The sequence below is a fragment of the Etheostoma spectabile genome, chromosome 20 (assembly GCF_008692095.1).
Source record: "Etheostoma spectabile isolate EspeVRDwgs_2016 chromosome 20, UIUC_Espe_1.0, whole genome shotgun sequence".
Taxonomy (NCBI): Eukaryota; Metazoa; Chordata; class Actinopteri; order Perciformes; family Percidae; genus Etheostoma; species Etheostoma spectabile.
The window spans coordinates 10,873,466-10,890,476 of record NC_045752.1 but is presented as its reverse complement, the minus strand read 5'-3'; the positions used below and the strand labels follow the sequence as shown (position 1 = coordinate 10,890,476).

Sequence of the window (17,011 nt, the reverse complement as noted above, 5' to 3'; positions counted from 1 at the left end):
CGTTTGTAAACTCACTTTTGCAAATCTGTCTACACTCATTTATCTGGCTACTATATAAAAATAATATAGGGGAGGTAACAGGATCAAAAGCAGGGAGTTCGTTTTTTCCATTTGGCCTTAAGTCCACTCGTGTCTGCGCAGCCTTTACGCACCTACGCGCCTATGAGAAGTGGAGAGGCGCGCAAAGGAGAGGGCAAAGTAAACAGTCTAATTGGAATGAGCACCATTCCTCATACATACCTCACACCAAAGCCATGGGAACTCCAGCCTAAGTCTGACACATTCCTAAGCGGGGAAAATTCTCAGGCAGTTAAGTCTAGTATTTATTGCCAACTCCAATACCTCATTTCCATTTTCTGGCCGTGAGCTTCCCAATATTTTTCATCCAGTGTTACGACTTTTTCACTTCCATTTCCCCAATTATTTCTTTCTAGTAGCAAAGAGCCGAGTAGCTCAGTCTTATGATCTAATTCCCTTGTTCATCCATATTGGTATTTCCTGTATAAACTATGGTCCATTGATTGTTCCAGAAACCAGAAACAGAAGCTCACTGAGCAGCAGAGAAAGTCAGTATTTTAAGTGGAAGAGTTGGATGTGTGCCTTCTCATGGTCAGAGGCCAGTTAATGCATGGTGTTACCATTTCAAAATCAACAGGTGTTTATGCTGTGCTTTGATACTAAGCAGAGCAGAGCCGGTTCCAACATAAGTCCTAATCAAATCCATTTCACAGGTCCCATAAAGTGCTTTTGACACTCAAAATACACAGCTCAGGGTTTATCCATTGGTCAAAGGTAGCCAGAGCTCCCAAAACAAACAGAGGTCTAAGGAGTGGGATCAGTGATGGCCAGGTGCCCAGGACACATTACGCGTCTCATACTGTAGGCCATACTCTAGGTGATAGTACGAGATGTGAACTTGACTTACTACTGGCAACGCTTTCTGCAATAAACAGCTTATCCAAGAAAAGTTATTAGGAAATGAACACAAGGTGCCAACACACACTAATTATCACTTTTCTCTCCCTTTCCATTCAGTAATTTTAAAGAGAGCGGGGCATGTTGCAGTATATAGGAACATAACGTCCGTCATCTTGATCATTTTGCAGCGAGGTTAATTTTCATTCCTGCTGAATATAATGAGTTTTACATTCACCCTTTTGGAAAGGTGGTAGTGTTTGGGAATATATAGTCAAGTTTTGCATTTTTCCACGCCCAGTTAAAAAAACAGAAACTTGGCAGAAACTTTTCTGTTATATTTTAATGTGCCACTTGTTCCAGACTACTTTTCTTAGCCACTACTGCTAATCCAAATTAAGGCACATGTCATTTATGACTAGAGGAAGCATAACTGAGACTGGGCAGCACTAGATCTTCCTTTTTGTGGTGCACCAGAAGGCCATTGTGGCTCATTGTATCATCATAAACCAAATACTGTAGAAGAAATTAGATAAAGACATAACTGAACTAAATGATGACCTTTGGCACGATAACATTCTGAATCAACTCCTAAATTAGAAAGTATTGCACACTGAAGCATGCAGTGAAATTTCAAGCCAATCACTGACTCAGTGTTGGGCAGAAGAGATGGCAAAAGTACTCACTTCCGTACTTAAGTAGAAGTACAGATACTGTGTTAAAAATACCCGGTAAAAGTGTAAGTACTGATTCAACTTATTTACTCAAGTAAAGTAACAAGTACAGGCTTGGAAATTTACTTAAAGTATAAAAGTAAAAGTATCCTCACGAAAGCTACCTTGAGCACACAAATGTTACTAGAGAGACGCTGAGGAACTTCAGTGGACATGGAGGACACGTCTTTATATGGCACTGGATACATTTAAATGGCTGTCTGCCAATAGGCCTAAAACTAAACATATATGATTATTATGACAGAGACTGGGACTCCAGGTTATAAGATTCCGACTTAATAGCAAGATATGAATTCAGTTGTGATTCTGTGAAAATTCACAGATCCAGTTTCTATTTAATCTTTCCCCCTAACATAAAATGAATCTACATTTATGTGTGTGCCAATACTGCTTCTGGAAATAAAATAAAGGATTAAATATGAATGACTGAACAGACATTAATGAAGAAGTTCCCCAGCACACTGCGCAGTAGTCCTTCTTGATGCCTACTGTTCAACATTTCTTTCAGATAAGGTTGAGAATGATGGGAATGTCTTACTGTTTCTTCATTTCCATCATGTCGCCCTCCCTACTACTTGTGCTAACGTAACACCATCCATACTACTATGTGCTAACGTTAGCGCCATCCATACTACTATGTGCTAACGTTAGCGCCATCCATACTACTGTGCTAACGTTAGCGCCATCAAGCCTCAATGATTGCTGTGAATAATGCAGAATGCTGAATATGTTGAGTTGTCTAGTTGTGCGTCAAATGCAACGTACAGTAGATGTATTCCCATCCATTTAGATTGAATATGGTATTGAAGACGTAAACAATAATAAGGATAACTCCAGTGAAATAATAGGAAAGTTGAGAACTAGATTAGGACTGGATTAAAGCTGATTCTGGTTTCCAACTGGGCCCAGTGTGGTCTGTTATAAAAGACGGAGACGACTTCTGTCTAGCTAAGTTTTATCCACTTGTCAACTGAAATACAGTATCGAAGTTCAGTCAAAAAAAAAACAAATCATGCAAATAAACGTGGTGAACTGTTGATGCTTCATTAAGACCAACGGCAACCCAGCTAACAGGTGAAGACCACACCAGAACACATAGCTAACTTACTTAAATGTGAAGACTATAGACCAGTAACAGGCTTAGTGAACTGACAACTGAGTTATACGATTACAGTTCTCAAAGACGCAACACACACAATCTCAGCTGGTATCCTCGGGACAGCTTGTCCTTTTCATTTCTTCACTTTTTCTACGTGTCGCGCGCGCACCGCTCGCCGGTGTGTGCCGCGTGTCCGCGCTATTTTCCGACATAACCTTTGTACAAAACGAAAGTAACGAGCCAATTTGTAAAATGTAAGGAGTAGAAAGTACCGTATTTGTGTTAAAATGGAAGGAGTAGAAGTAAAAAGTCGCCACAAAAATAAATAGTAAAGTAAGTAAAATATCAGAAAAATCTACTTGAGTACAGTAACGAAGTATTGTACTTCGTTACTTCCCATTCGGGGTGGGCGTCAGTAAAATATGAGCACCAACGCTGAGGACAGCAGGGTATCTGATATAAGGGATAGTAGAATGATGATGTCATCTGAACAAACAGAGACAGAGGTCTTTGGCCCAAAGAAACAGCATCTCCCACCCCCACCACCCAACTCCCACGCCTTGACCATTTTTGCTTCCTCATCCTTAATCAAGTGGAAAAAAAGTTGTTTTTCAACTTCAGAACAGAGCTGCATCACATTATCTCATCTGCTGTAGTGAAGTAGAGAAATGAGGCTCTTCTCTGTTACAAAATTAAGATTTGAAATATGTATTATTAAAACCAAATATCTATTTTCTGTGTCATGGGTAAGTGAAAATCAAACCATGGCAGCATTATGCAAAACAAATTATAATTTCAGATACTGCCATTTGACTAGATAATAAAACACCCAAACTACTACATTTCCATAAAAAAATCTATTGTCTCCTATGAGACCTAGACACCTTAGCAGCTGGCTAGCACCTGCTGCCTTACGCTTCCTTTTTTCTTAGTTTACCTCTACAAAGCTCCAGAGAGACTGACATCACAAACAATCCCCTGGGCAAAAGGGCAAAAAGGGGTGATTCCTGAGAGTTTTTTTCATCAGGAAAAATTCATCATGTGTCATGAGAGAAGAGGATCCTAGAAACTGGAGGGTGAGAGTGTGTCAGGGTGCAGGGTGTGGTGGACAGTGTCTGGGTGAGGGCCTTTGTTCAAACGTATGTCCCCCCCCAAAGTTTTTCTGAACAACTTTACCCCTAAATCCTACATTTAAAGCCTGTCTGTGTTTAAAATTTACCAAGTGATAATATGAAAATGAGATCAACTGGACATCATTTTTCTTATCAGGGCTTTTATTTAGGACTAAGCGTGTTAATGATATTGTTTTGCAGTTAAACTAAATTCTCTAATTAGAACATGACCTAAGAACAGTGTGTACTCTAAATAAATCAGAAGGTATAACAATAGATCTAATTTGTTTGACTTCCACATTTGTGATGTGCTGTTTCAAATAGTACAGGTCAAACTTAGGTCAGCATCCTGACAGTCTTAAGAGCCATCATTTGGGGGTCCGAAAATTGGTGAATATATTTAATTTTAATTATGCAAGCAATCCCCTCCACTTACCAACATGGAACAAATTACCTTTCAGACCCTTGGCAAAAATAAGCCATAATGTGAAATCCACCTAAAACCATTGCAATGGGAAAAATGAGGTCATCCAAAAGGAAACCAAAGACTTGATTAGAATTTCAAATCTCTTGTCGAAGTGGGGCTTTCCACCTTCTGTGGGGAAGGCAGAAGGACGGGGGGAGTGGGGGGAGACGGAGCACTGAGTGCGTGTGTGTGTGTGTGTGTATGTGTGTGGGGGGGGAGTGAGGTTTCCTCCTTATAGATTGTGTGGAAACACTGGACAGATATCTGGCTGGGGATGAATGCTAAAAAGGTCACCTATAAATAGGGAAAGTTGAAAAAAAAACTTTGTGGAAATATCGGATAATGACTGGGAGGACACTGAAATAGGATTATGGGTCAAATGAAGTACAGATACTTGGATTTGTGCAAGTTCCTTTTGCATGACAGAAACAAATGAATTTCGGAGTTTCTATTTGTCCCGAAACAGCTCAAAGTGCAAATCAGCTAAAGGTGCAATGCCCCCTTTCAACCACCAGCAAATCTGAGGCTTGGTAATAAAGTTTAAGCTTGGAGTAATAAATTAGCCATGGCTTGGCTGTAAATAACTGTTTCCATTTGGCCCATAAAAAGTTTGCTATGTGCTTGTTTTGCTCAACACTGCATGTGCTTGGCCTGTTAAAATAATAAACTGTTCAATGGCATTGTGGTATAAAAAAGGCAAAGATTTCAGTGCAACAGGAAGCTTTTTACATAGAATCACAATGTAGCCATTTACTTAGCTAAGTTCTGCAAAAGGTCATTGCACAATCACATACCCACACCATGGATACAGCAAGCTATTACTGTCGTGATGGAGTCGCCCTCCTCAATGGTTTCTCAGGTATTGTTCTGCTCCAGCACGTGAGCCCACATGTTCCCAGCTAAACCTCCTAGTTCCAAGGGAATACTTGGCTTCTGGCCGAGCCCTCGGAGCACCTGTTGGGTTTAAGAGCTGGTGGGAGGAGGAGGGGCATGCTGCCGTCCCACTGCAGCCTGCTCCACTACTACATTGGACATTTGGTTTTCATTTAATTTCATGACTTCAACTTTTTGCTAACTCGGACCGCACAAAGTATAAGCAGATGGTTTGCAGTAATGGCCCACGTCTCTTTGAAATAGACTAGAAATAGTTAATAGAATAAAAGTTGTTGTTTTTATCTGACTATCTAAACTCGTAGAGGGGAATCCTCTGCAAAAAAAACCACGTATCAATAATCAGAAGGTAAACATGTCCACCCCTAGAAGGATGTCAGTGGGAAACAGGCTTTGGTAACATGTACACAATGTGGTAACAGATGGACAAGAGCTTAAAGGGATTATGACAAAAGTAACAATGAGTGTTCCAATCTGAGCTTTTTTTAGGAGATATTAAATAATATAATATTAAATAACATCATCTTATTTACACTTTACCTGCAGATGACCTCCCCTTCTGCCCTAAGGGTACCACCTCCAAGGTGTTCCGCTTTAACGTCTCCACCATGGAGAAGAACTCCACCAACTTGTTCCGGGCCGAGTTTCGAGCCCTGCGGATCTCCAACCCTGGCGCCAAGAGAAACGAGCAGAGGATTGAGCTCTACCAGGTGTGGGAACTGACCTTTCATTTCCACTGTTAGCAGAGCGCAGGGTAATGTGCTGTATTTCTCTCAGAAGGGCTGTGTAGGTCAGCGAGAAAGATGAAAACATTTATATTAGGGTGTCCAACTCCCTCTCCCTCTTTTTTCATGCACTGATCATTATTCCATGTGCTTACAGTCAAATGGATTCTGCGTAAGGACAAATTTAAGAGCTTGCACAGCCATCTATAAGAAACCCTAGATTACCATTCAGCAGTTTCTTTATTTTTAGCTGTCAATCTCAGAGCAGTTGTCCATCCTTGTTAGAACAAGTAAAGTGTTATGCTTTCAACAGGGGGTTTATAGATCTGCACCTGCATTTGTTATGCACATTTTTTGTGTTTAAGCATGAACCTGTTAGATGTCTGTGCGTGTGGGGTGGCAAGGATGGATTTTTCTTTTTCCGGTTTCCTCATTAATCTCCCGTGAGAGACTAGAAGTAATGATCAGGTTCCAACATTTCCTGCCAGGGAGACAAGCGTCTCCGGACTGCATACCGCCTCTGAGGCAAGGCTCTGGCCAGTGCTGAATACAGACTGTCAGGCCCTCAGATTGTTTCCAGGAGCCTAGAAGGAGATAGAGGCAGGGTCACCCACCGGGGGGAGTAAATGGAGCTGCTCGCTCGCTCACTTTCAGACTGGAGTTGATTGGCAGAGGGCTGACGCTGGCCCCTTGTTCCCACAGGAAGACAGATTAGATGCTGACAATGTTCAGGAACCTGGTTATCCGTGGCACTGCTGTGGGGCTCGGTGGTTATACACACATTTCTAACTACAGATAAACACCTTTGTTCAGAGAAGTGCTGATGGAGATAGGAATGTCTGAACACTGTTGCATTTTACTCCATCGTCAGTTTTGTAAATTTGGGGCCTCAACATGATACAACAGTTAGGACATGAATGCCCGAAGAGATACCTGCAACCCTGCTTTTTTTTCCCTGAACTGCATCTGGGAGCCCAGCTAAAGTCAAAATTTAAACTGCTGACGTGAAGGACAGCCAGGTTCTCATTGGCAGAAGGGTAACACGCAGGCATTAACTTGCAAAATGGGGATATCAACACACGGAGTCACTTTTTCCATGAAGAGTAGACATTTGGCCCAAGGCATTCTGGAGAGTCTGGCTCAGACAGACAGCTCTGGTTCTGTGTGTGTGTGTGTGTGTGTGTGTGTCTGTGTGTGAAAGAAAGAAAGTTTATGTAGCTGGGTCACATTTTTATCTTTCCTCTTAGATCCTCCAGAAAGATGACCCCAAAGCCAAACAGCGCTACATTGGGGGCAAGAACGTCCTGACCAAGGGAACGCCCGAGTGGGTCTCCTTTGATGTTACAGAGACAGTGAGAGAGTGGCTAATGTACCGACGTAAGTGGGACACCTCCAATTTTCCTTGCATCGCACCTTATTACATATCCTGCCAAATAGTACTGGTTTATTCAAAATGAAGGATAACGTGGTCAGGGGAAAATGACAGCTCCTTAGATCCCTCTGCTCTTGTTTCCCCCTCAGAGACCAATCTTGGCCTGGAGATCAGCGTACATTGTCCCTGCCACACTTTCAGGCCTAATGGCGACATCATTGACAATGCCAATGAGGTGCTAGAGGTCAAGTTCAAAGGTGAGACTGCATTTAATATCTCAGTGATGTTACAGAAATTCAGATGTTTTGGATTTGCAATGGCAAGCTTTGTTGTTTTTCCTAAAGCGTGAAAATTGCAAGTTCACAAGGTATCATGAAGGTGATGAAAGCAACATTGTTATGGTTTCATATTGACAGCCAGGCACATTTCTATAAATGTATGTGAGGAATTTTATATTTAGGGGAAGTAAAAATAGATCTGTAAAGCAAGGTTGGCATTTAAATAAGAAATATTTTTTAAAGAAATCAACAGTAGTAATGGTTATACTAATAGTATAGAATAGAATAGAATATATGGATAGTGATAGGTGAGTCAAGATTTAGTGGGATGTTGTTACTGTTTGTTCCTCAGCATGAGGCATGCAAAGACATAATGTGAAGCAGATAACATTAATGTCCGTTTGATTTGTCTAGTGTTCCAGATAGGCATCTCATGTTTGTTGAAAAAAATGTTTCATTGTGATTACTATAGCGCTTTTGAGGCAGTGCTGGTTTTAGGATGATTTGCATTAGTGGGTCTTAGGACCAGTTTATTGTGAGCGTTTGTGTGGGGCTCAGGGTTTGGTTTATAGTGCCTGTTTCAGATGTTTCCAAAATGTCATACTTGTATTTGAATTATCAGTTATGATGTAATCATCCTACAATTGGAAAATGGCATGCATTGGTTGGTGTTCTGTTAATGTGATATAGGATCCTACAAAACCCTTCATACAGGGCCGCTATAGGACGCCCCATCTGGTGTTTCAATGTTGGCAGAATGGACTCTATACTTCAATTCTACAAATGGTAGAAGTTTATTTGATGAAAATAAATAAACAATATTTATATTTAATATATAAATATGTAAAATTAAACTTTTGAAACTTAAAGATACCTGAGGTCTTTATTTTGTCTCTTAATGTGTAGGTATGTTCTAGTGCAGCGTTTCCTAGGATGAATGAGAATCTGGTTACAATACAATCACACTCACAAGTCTCTCCTTATTAGAAGACTGGTCTAAAAAAGGTTCCTTTTTATCCAGTCATCAACATGTTTCTCCAGCAGCAATACCTTTTGAGCTCTTTTTGGTAGGATAATGCGTTTCCTTTCTAAGATGAAGAGAGAGACACAGAGCATGGGAATACAATTGATCTGGTATCTCACTTAGCACTGGGGCCCCCGGGCCCTTGGCCCTGGGAACACTCTCGACTGGCTTGGCCACAAGGAATGTGCTGCCACAGCGCTTAGACGCTTGGCCCCGAATTAAAGAGGGGCGTACATATCCAACAGCAGCATCTCTCCTGAGATATCAACTGCTTTAGCTATCAAGGGTAGATTGGATGAGCAGACACAGGCCCAGGGGGGGAGAACGGAGAAAAGGAGGAAGTTAGGGACCAGTGTTAAATAAGGAGAAGGGTGAAAACAGTGAGCCAAAAAATTTGTGAAGCCCTTTTTGGATATTACAGTATCTTTCTTTAAAGGTTACAGTTGACTACACTGATTAGAGTTAAGCTGTGGTTCCACTGAAGTCAGCTCTTAAAGACATCTTTACAATTCACAAATCTTAGTGCCGTTTTCCTTGGTATGCTCTAGACTGACTGACTGTCTCCTTCAGGTATGGAAGCGGAATATGACGATCTGAGCCGTGTGAAAAAACCAAAGGAGCAGCTCTACCCCCACCTTATCCTCATGATGCTCCCTCCCCACAGGCTGGATGCCCAATCCTCCTCCCGAAGGCGTAAGCGGGCACTTGACACCAATTACTGCTTCAAGTAAGGCCCTGGAAAATGTAATGCACTGCTTGGACTGTAGTCTTCAACTTTGTTGAATAATTTCTCTGGCTGCACCTTAAGCCTGCACGACTAATCATTATAAAATTGCAATCTTGATTCCCCCTGTTCACGATTTAAATTTTTTTTAAACAAACATTAATCTTCGTGAGAAAAAAAATTTGTAGCAGAGAATCGTGATATCAATTCTAAGCTAATAAATCATGATTCATATTTTTCAGTGCAGGTCTATTGCACCTGCACTGTCAGTTTTTGAGATTTAAATACTGGGCTAGGTAAAATATTGCAAACGAAGACTTGCTGCTACTTCTTTCTGACAGAGGGTTGTCCAATAGTACACCAGCCAAGGCAACATGAAATGGAAATATTTCAGCTGTCACGTCTCAAAAAGATGGCAGGGAAGAAGAGTACATGGGCACAGAATAAGCTTGTTAATCACCTAGACGAGCATGACAGAGGTATTAGCTAATACAAGTCGGGATCTGTCCCAGTACTAGCTAACACCGCCTCCTCTTACACGCTGTCTGCTCAGCTTTGGATTTCCTCTGTCAGGCTGACAGGCAGCACCAGAGACACCTGGGCTGACTCCAAGAGGGAAAATAAGGGCACACCTTAGAGTGGAATTCCTGAACTTCAATCTCATCTCTGGCTGTGTGCCCGTGGGGAGGAAAATGTATACAACTCTTAAAAATGTGTGTCGTCTGTGAAATGAAGTGAGTGTAATCCTCTCTGTCCTCTCATGTCTGCAGCAATTATGAGGAGAACTGCTGTGTGCGACCACTATATATTAATTTCCGGCAGGATTTGGGCTGGAGGTGGATTCATCAGCCTGAAGGGTACTATGCCAACTTCTGCTCTGGTCCCTGTCCTTACCTACGCAGCGCAGACACCACTCACAGCTCGGTAAGACAAAGTGCCACACCACCAAAGTGCCACCAAAGTGTTGAATCTGTTTGGGGAAACATGATTGCTGATCCCTATCTCCTTCCGCTCTTTCTTCCACAGCTGCTGAGCCTGTACAACACCTTGAACCCCGAAGCATCTGCCTCACCCTGCTGCGTTCCTCAGGACTTAGAGCCCCTCACCATCCTCTACTACGTGGGTCGCTCCCCCAAAGTCGAGCAGCTTTCCAACATGGTTGTCAAGTCCTGCAAGTGCAGCTAAACTTCAGGGCTTCGGGGCCCGGCTAGAGACGTGGGATGTGATGGCTCCCAGCACTACTCAGGAGCAAATATGAGGGCTTAAAGGGGGCGCGGTACACTTTGCCCTCCACGAGTACCTACAACCCCAGCTTCAGCCTTGCCCGAGCGCTCTCTTTCACACAAAAAACTAAAATGCATTCCACACCCAATCATCGGCAGCATTTACCAGGAAGACTTGTCAAACGCCACTTCACTAACGGCACTCTAAACCCAACAGACGTCCTCAGCAACCACCTTTCTGACTTCAGTATTTCTCATGTTTTTTTTCCTTCATATTCCAGCATTTTGAACAGCCTGTACCTCACTGTTAAATAACAAGAGGAACAGAACAATAATTGCCTTTCAATGACCACTGCATTCTTACGGACATAAAATAATTGCAGTCAAAAAGAGAAAACAACTGAGAATGCAGACTAAACTCAGCATAATAGGAATACGTCAAAGAGGGTGAAACAAAAAAATGATTGCTTGTTGAGAGCAAACACATCCCTCAGCTCTGACCCACAGGACACCTTCAAATGTCTGAGCTGGAAACCGATGCTGTGCCCGCCACAGCTCCCTTCACAGCTCAATACACTGTTTGTTTAGGATTAAAATGCTGTTGAATTAAAATGACAAAAAGAAAACATGCTGGAAACCAACTTTTATTTTAAAGTAGTATTTCCATGGTTACGTTTACCTCTGTAATACAACAGGATGGTGATTTCCAGGGATCATTTTGTTATGAAGTGAAGTCTTTCTGTTGTATGAGACGACGTATGTCACTAAGTGAACACTTAACTAGATCACTAACTGTAAATGTTTTTCTTATTACTCTTGGAAACACTTTTTTTTTTAATTAAAAATGGACAGTTGGATAGAATTGTTCTAATTCCATTATTGTTGGAGTTTTTTGTTTGCATTAAGTATTTTAGAGCACTTTATTTTAAAGGGAAATAGGGTAAATTTGACCAAAGTGATAACATCAAAGTCCAGTGAGAGACAACTTCCAGTGTGCCGCATGTGTGGTGAACAAATACATTTACTGACATGATCAGCATGTTTTAATGTTTTTCAATGCCGTTCGATACAGACTGAAAAAATATTACATTTCCACGCATGTGTGTTGTAAACAATCAGCGACTAAACAGATTAAGTGATCAGACTATAAACAACTTTGTATCACCACAGGAGAATATGCACATTGATTTCAGATTCTACTGTTGGATTTTGCATGCACTGGTGTACTGTAGTAAAGGAAATCCACAACATTAAGTTTAATATCAATCATTACAAAAAATCCAATACCATCAAGTGTATTAAAACCAGTTCTGTTGTACTGCACTGAAAACTACAATCTGTGCAAAACCACTCTGATGATAATCATCAGCTGATATGACAAAAAACATGCATGACATTTAAGTATTTCTGACAAAGTCATGTTAAACATATGCTGAATCTATTGATATATAACAGAGATGTTTGATTCTATTAACACACCCTGAGTTAACTATCTATATGGTCCCGAGCAATATCTACAAGGATATTGGTCTGCCAGTGCAGCATTAACCTTCGTTGTAGGAAAGGCTGTGCATAGCCGCATTTTTTATTTATGTTATGCTTTGAGCTACAGAAACGGCCAAAAAGGCCTTTTGATGGACAATGTCCATTAAATAAATACTGATGCAATAATTTACTTACTAAACCAAAAATATTAAATTTGGTCCATCCAAGGAAAACAACATCAACATCTCAACAGTTTACAAGAATAATCACAAGCCCACTCTATTCTTGATATAAAACCTAAACATCCCGGCAACAGTATTACATCATCCGTGTAAACAGGGAACAAGGCATGAACCAATCGTATTTAAGCTCCTTTTTAAGCCTACAAGCAAAGGATGCTATACTTTAACACATCCTTAGGCAAAGACCATAGAGTTCCATTTGGCAACAACTTGGTTTGGTGTATAATGCAAGAAGCCACCCATGAAAGAAACTTCTCTGCATGCTTGTCTGTCTGTATAACTTTTTAGTAAGATAAATTCTACATGAAAAGTCTAGTGGTGCACATGATACTACATGAGCAAAAAAAATAAAAGGTTGAATCTTGCAGTTAAAATGCCACTGGGGCATTAAAGAACCATCTGCTGAAGGCTATCTGTCAGTGAAATCTTTCTGTGGCATCAGTAGCATGCAGAGAATGAGGGCGGACAACTGTTGGGCTATAGACTGAGTGTAGCTAAGAGGGTGTGATTGGGGGGGGGGGGGGGGGGGGGGGGGGGGGGGGGGGGGGGGGGGGGGGGGGCAAGGAGCTGAAAAGACCAACTGATGTTGAGCTGAGCAAACAAAATCCCAACCTGCGTCAAAGCTGGGCATTCCTGTCCTAGAAGACTATCCTCTTACATGTCTGTGGCTCTATCATAGAGAAATTAATAGGAGCCTGTTCAATGTCTGGCATGCTTTCATCTGCTGCTGTTGTACTTTCCCAGAATACACATCTATGAGGATGTAGTTACATGCAGAGACACCTGTCAGGCAAGCAGAGGGGTAGGGCGTGCCTCTGGTCGCTTTCATGTCATCTGTGAGTGGGCTCCTGGCCCTGGAACAGCTTGGGGTGAACAGAAAGACCTGGGAAACAACAGATGAAAGTCAAATTATTAAAAAGAGGAAGAAGGTTAGCACAAGGTTTCCCAACAGCACCCACACCATATGCACAAACAAAAATGTTAAGGTCAAATTTGAAGGAGTTTTACATTAAAGGAGTACACTAAAACCCTCCTGCTCAATGTTTTGTTGATATTTTGAACGTTGCTTGGTCAAGCCAAGCACAACAGCGGATCTGCTCGGCCATCTCAGTGCTTAGCCCTCTCAGCCCCCCCACTCACTCATCCTATCGGCTGGCTCGCGGCCAGGCGTCCTGTAGAAAAGGCATTGCAAGTACAGTTAGTGCTGCCGTGTTTGTGCTCCCAAACAGTATTCCCTTTCATTCCCTCTCTGCACACTCTGTTTATATTGGTGCTCTTTTACACCATGGGGCCTGACTGAGCTGGAAAACTAAAGCATCTCCCTGACTTCCAATCCAATGACATGAACGCTGGAAGAAGCTTCCGCCATTTCAGCAAAAGAAAGAGAAAGCGACAATAGTGTCTCACACATGTCCCACTCCAAGTGACACTTGGAAATGTTGGAAAGAAAAAGGTCTGGAAGTTGGAACAGAATAACAGTATTATCAGTTATCTACCATCATTATTCAACAGTTTGGATCTTTGTGTAATAATCAAAAAGGTGCATCAGTGATTGCCTCGAATCAAACATCCAATAACTTACATAATATGTATGAAAAGGGGTTGACAGCCAAGGACCATATTCATTTCCCAAAAGGGCACCACACAGTCTTATTTTAAAAGAGAGAGAGAGGCCTAAGGGATCCGCCCTGACATGATCAGACTCCCATTAAAATGGCACAAGTGCAACATTCATTTTCTTCTCAAACTAAAGCCATCCATCTCGCCAGTCACCAGCTGTGAAGTCCTGAGTACTTCAAGATAGGGTCAAGGGAAGCATTGTAAACAAACGTGGTCGATATAATCTAGGTTTGTAAGCTTTGGTAGATCTTCGTCAAAACCCTCCCTTTATCTCATGTCAAAAATTACGAGAGAACAAGTGGGAAAGGAAAAAGGGGAATAAGGGTGGGTGAGCAGGAAAACCTTTCAGAGGATAAAGGGAGAGTTGAATATGAGCAAAGAGAGGAAGAGATTAAGAGAGCGCACAAGAGAGAGATAAAGGGAGAGTGTGATTAATGATGGTTGACAGCTGATCATAGAGAATGCTCTCCATTTGGACTCACTCTAACTCCCTGTCAGAGTCAATCAGGGAAGCTCAGTCATCTTGCTACAAAGGTACACTGGGAAGGCAGAGAGACCTGACGCACTCCTAAGCTCCACAAAGGCTCTAATAACACCCTCCTCCCTCCACAACACTACACTGAGTCTCTATTCAACTCCCAGTCCCATTCTAAATGCATGGTTTAACCTGCCTTGCTAACTGGTATTGGTACTTGGCAACTTTTTTTTTTTAAAGTCAAGAGTGAGGCATCCCCCCCCCACCCTTTGCGCCCTGAACGACGGAAAAAATGCATTCATGAAATTCAGAAGCTTCTCCCAATGGATCCAGTTACAGTAATTGATGAGTTTATAAGATGTTTGTTCACTTAAGCCAGCCTTCATAGTTTTGGGGGGAAGAGGGAGAATAAAAAGAAATGTTCTGGTCACAGACACACAGACTCATTCGTTTTTTTTTTCTGGGGGGGGGGTTGAGACTGCGTAGTGCACAGCTACTGTGTTTTTCCGACAAGCTGATTTCTTGGTTGACTTGACTGTGCCACTCACATGGTGTGATGAATGGTATGATTTGCTAATGCTAATGTATAGTCGGTCTATGGAAAAAGCTCTTGATCAGGCAAACAGATGTGTGCATCAGCGCTTAATATCACTGTTACTGCAATAAGCTCAACACTTTGCTCAGGATGGAAAGAGTTGTGGAAATAGGGCAGGATGACAGGGGCACACGTGAGAGCATTACTCATAATAAACTTAGCAAAGACTTACACAGACATTTTTCATTTTCTTGGTGTAATTTCGTCGGTACAACTGGACGGCCTTTTTGGCGGACAGACTGCGTAGGAATGACCAACAGATGGGAATGCCCAAACTGTTCCCATCACTGGATCTCATAACAAAAGAAAGATGTCATCACTGTAATGCCTCTTTATCCTTCAGAAGTAATCTAATTTCTAGTCCTGGACACATACAGACAATATGATCAAATAGCAAATTACAGGGAGTTTGTTTATGCCTATTCAGATCTGGCTGCTTCAACTCTACTTGCCATAAACTCTAGTCAAGTCAAGTCAAGTCAAGTTTTATTTATATAGCACATTTACAAACAATCACTACTGCCCCAAAGTGCTTTACAAATATAGATAACAACATAAGATAAAAACATAATAGATGACCATCTAAAACAGAGTGCCTAAAACAGATAGAAGACTTTGCTCAAATCAATACCAATAAAATGTCACAGTTCAGCTTATGTTAAAAGCCAGTGCAAAAAGATGAGTTTTTAAAAGTGATTTAAAACTCCCAGTAGAGGAAGCTGCTCTAATGTTGAAAGGGAGAGCGTTCCAGAGCTTAGGACCTGCTACTGAGAAAGCTCGGTCTCCTCTGGTCTTCAGTCTGGTTCTGGGACAGACCAAAAGCAACTGGTCAGCGGACCTGAGTGCTCTGACCGGAGAGTACAAAATCAGCATATCAGATAAATATGATGGTGCCAGCCCATTAAGACATGTAAAAACAAACAATAAGATCTTAAAATGGATTCTAAAAACGACAGGCAGCCAGTGGAGGGACGACAGTACAGGGGTGATGTGGTCACTGCGCCTGTTTCCTGTCAGCAGGCGTGCAGCCGCATTCTGAACTAATTGTAATCGGCGAACTGAAGACTGATTAAGGCCATAGTACAATGAGTTACAATAGTCCAGGCGATTTGTGATCAAGGCATGCACATCTGTTTCCAGTTGGCTATGGGGCAGGTAAGGCTTGACCTTCCCAAGAAGTCTGAGCTGAAAGAAGCTTGTTTTTACCACTGCGCTAACCTGTTTATAAAGAGAGGAGTCTAAAGAGAGTCATTGTAATATAATACAATAAAAGCTTACTTGTAATTTATAACAAGGTTGTAATTCAAGTTTGTACACCATAAATCATTATGGCAATGTAGTTATGCTTTATAGTGTGCAAATGCATTTACACATCCTGCACACTACTATGTGAGTAGGAGCTGGCTAAAAATATCCAGGGGTGTTTATCAGTTCTCCATGGGGAATGTCCACTATGCTTGGCTGTAATCACGGACACTGGCATAGAGAGGGCACAACTTCCCCCCTGCCCGAGGACGTCAGCACCAACAGGCCAAGTTACAGCACGGTACTAAGTGTGTGTAGAATTGCAGCATCAGACCCACCTGTTTTACCACAGATAGCTTTGTAGACCACATGCTGACCGCTGGACACACTTCCACTGGCTGAACTCTCTGCGGACGTCTGCCTGTTAATCAAGAGACGCTAAGGGTCAGTGAAAAAAATCATTCAAGCGGTTACAGAACTGTACCTGAAAAGCAATGCTTATCTCCACAAGCTGGGTCAAAGCTATGGATTTATGGGCACCTGGATGGCTCAGTTGGTAGAGCGAGCGCCCATATTTAGATGTTTACTCCTCAATGTAGCAGGCCCGAGTTCGACTTTGCTGCATGTTATTCCCTCTTTTTTCCCTATTCATTTCTTCAGCTGTCCTGTCAATAAAGGCCTAAAAATGCCCAACAAAAAAAGTGTTGAAAAAAAAATCTAAATATATAAATAAAAAACTGAAAACTGTGTGTGTGTGTGTGTGTGTGTGTGTGTGTGTGTGTGTGT

General features: G+C 41.8%; 2 protein-coding genes across 6 annotated transcripts in view; one reads left to right on the top strand and one right to left on the bottom strand.

Moving 5' to 3' along the window:
• tgfb3 (transforming growth factor, beta 3) overlaps positions 1 to 12,261 on the top strand; it is a 13,220-nt gene extending 959 nt beyond the window's left edge. Inside the window, exons 2-7 of the mRNA XM_032500323.1 lie at positions 5,764 to 5,927; positions 7,190 to 7,319; positions 7,464 to 7,571; positions 9,187 to 9,343; positions 10,111 to 10,264; positions 10,367 to 12,261. Of these exons, the coding sequence (XP_032356214.1) occupies positions 5,764 to 5,927; positions 7,190 to 7,319; positions 7,464 to 7,571; positions 9,187 to 9,343; positions 10,111 to 10,264; positions 10,367 to 10,525 (872 nt within the window). The 3' untranslated portion in view covers positions 10,526 to 12,261. The remainder of the gene's footprint in view (positions 1 to 5,763; positions 5,928 to 7,189; positions 7,320 to 7,463; positions 7,572 to 9,186; positions 9,344 to 10,110; positions 10,265 to 10,366) is intronic.
• A 578-nt stretch (positions 12,262 to 12,839) lies between these two features.
• ttll5 (tubulin tyrosine ligase-like family, member 5) overlaps positions 12,840 to 17,011 on the bottom strand; it is a 46,973-nt gene continuing 42,801 nt past the window's right edge. For 4 of the 5 annotated variants that reach the window (XM_032500306.1, XM_032500307.1, XM_032500308.1 and 1 more), the window contains 2 exons: positions 16,564 to 16,646; positions 12,840 to 13,173 (listed from right to left, as the gene is read on the bottom strand). In XM_032500306.1, coding sequence (XP_032356197.1) covers positions 13,121 to 13,173; positions 16,564 to 16,646 — 136 coding nt within the window. In that variant the 3' untranslated portion in view covers positions 12,840 to 13,120. The remainder of the gene's footprint in view (positions 13,174 to 16,563; positions 16,647 to 17,011) is intronic. The other variant, XM_032500310.1, reaches the window with a different exon arrangement.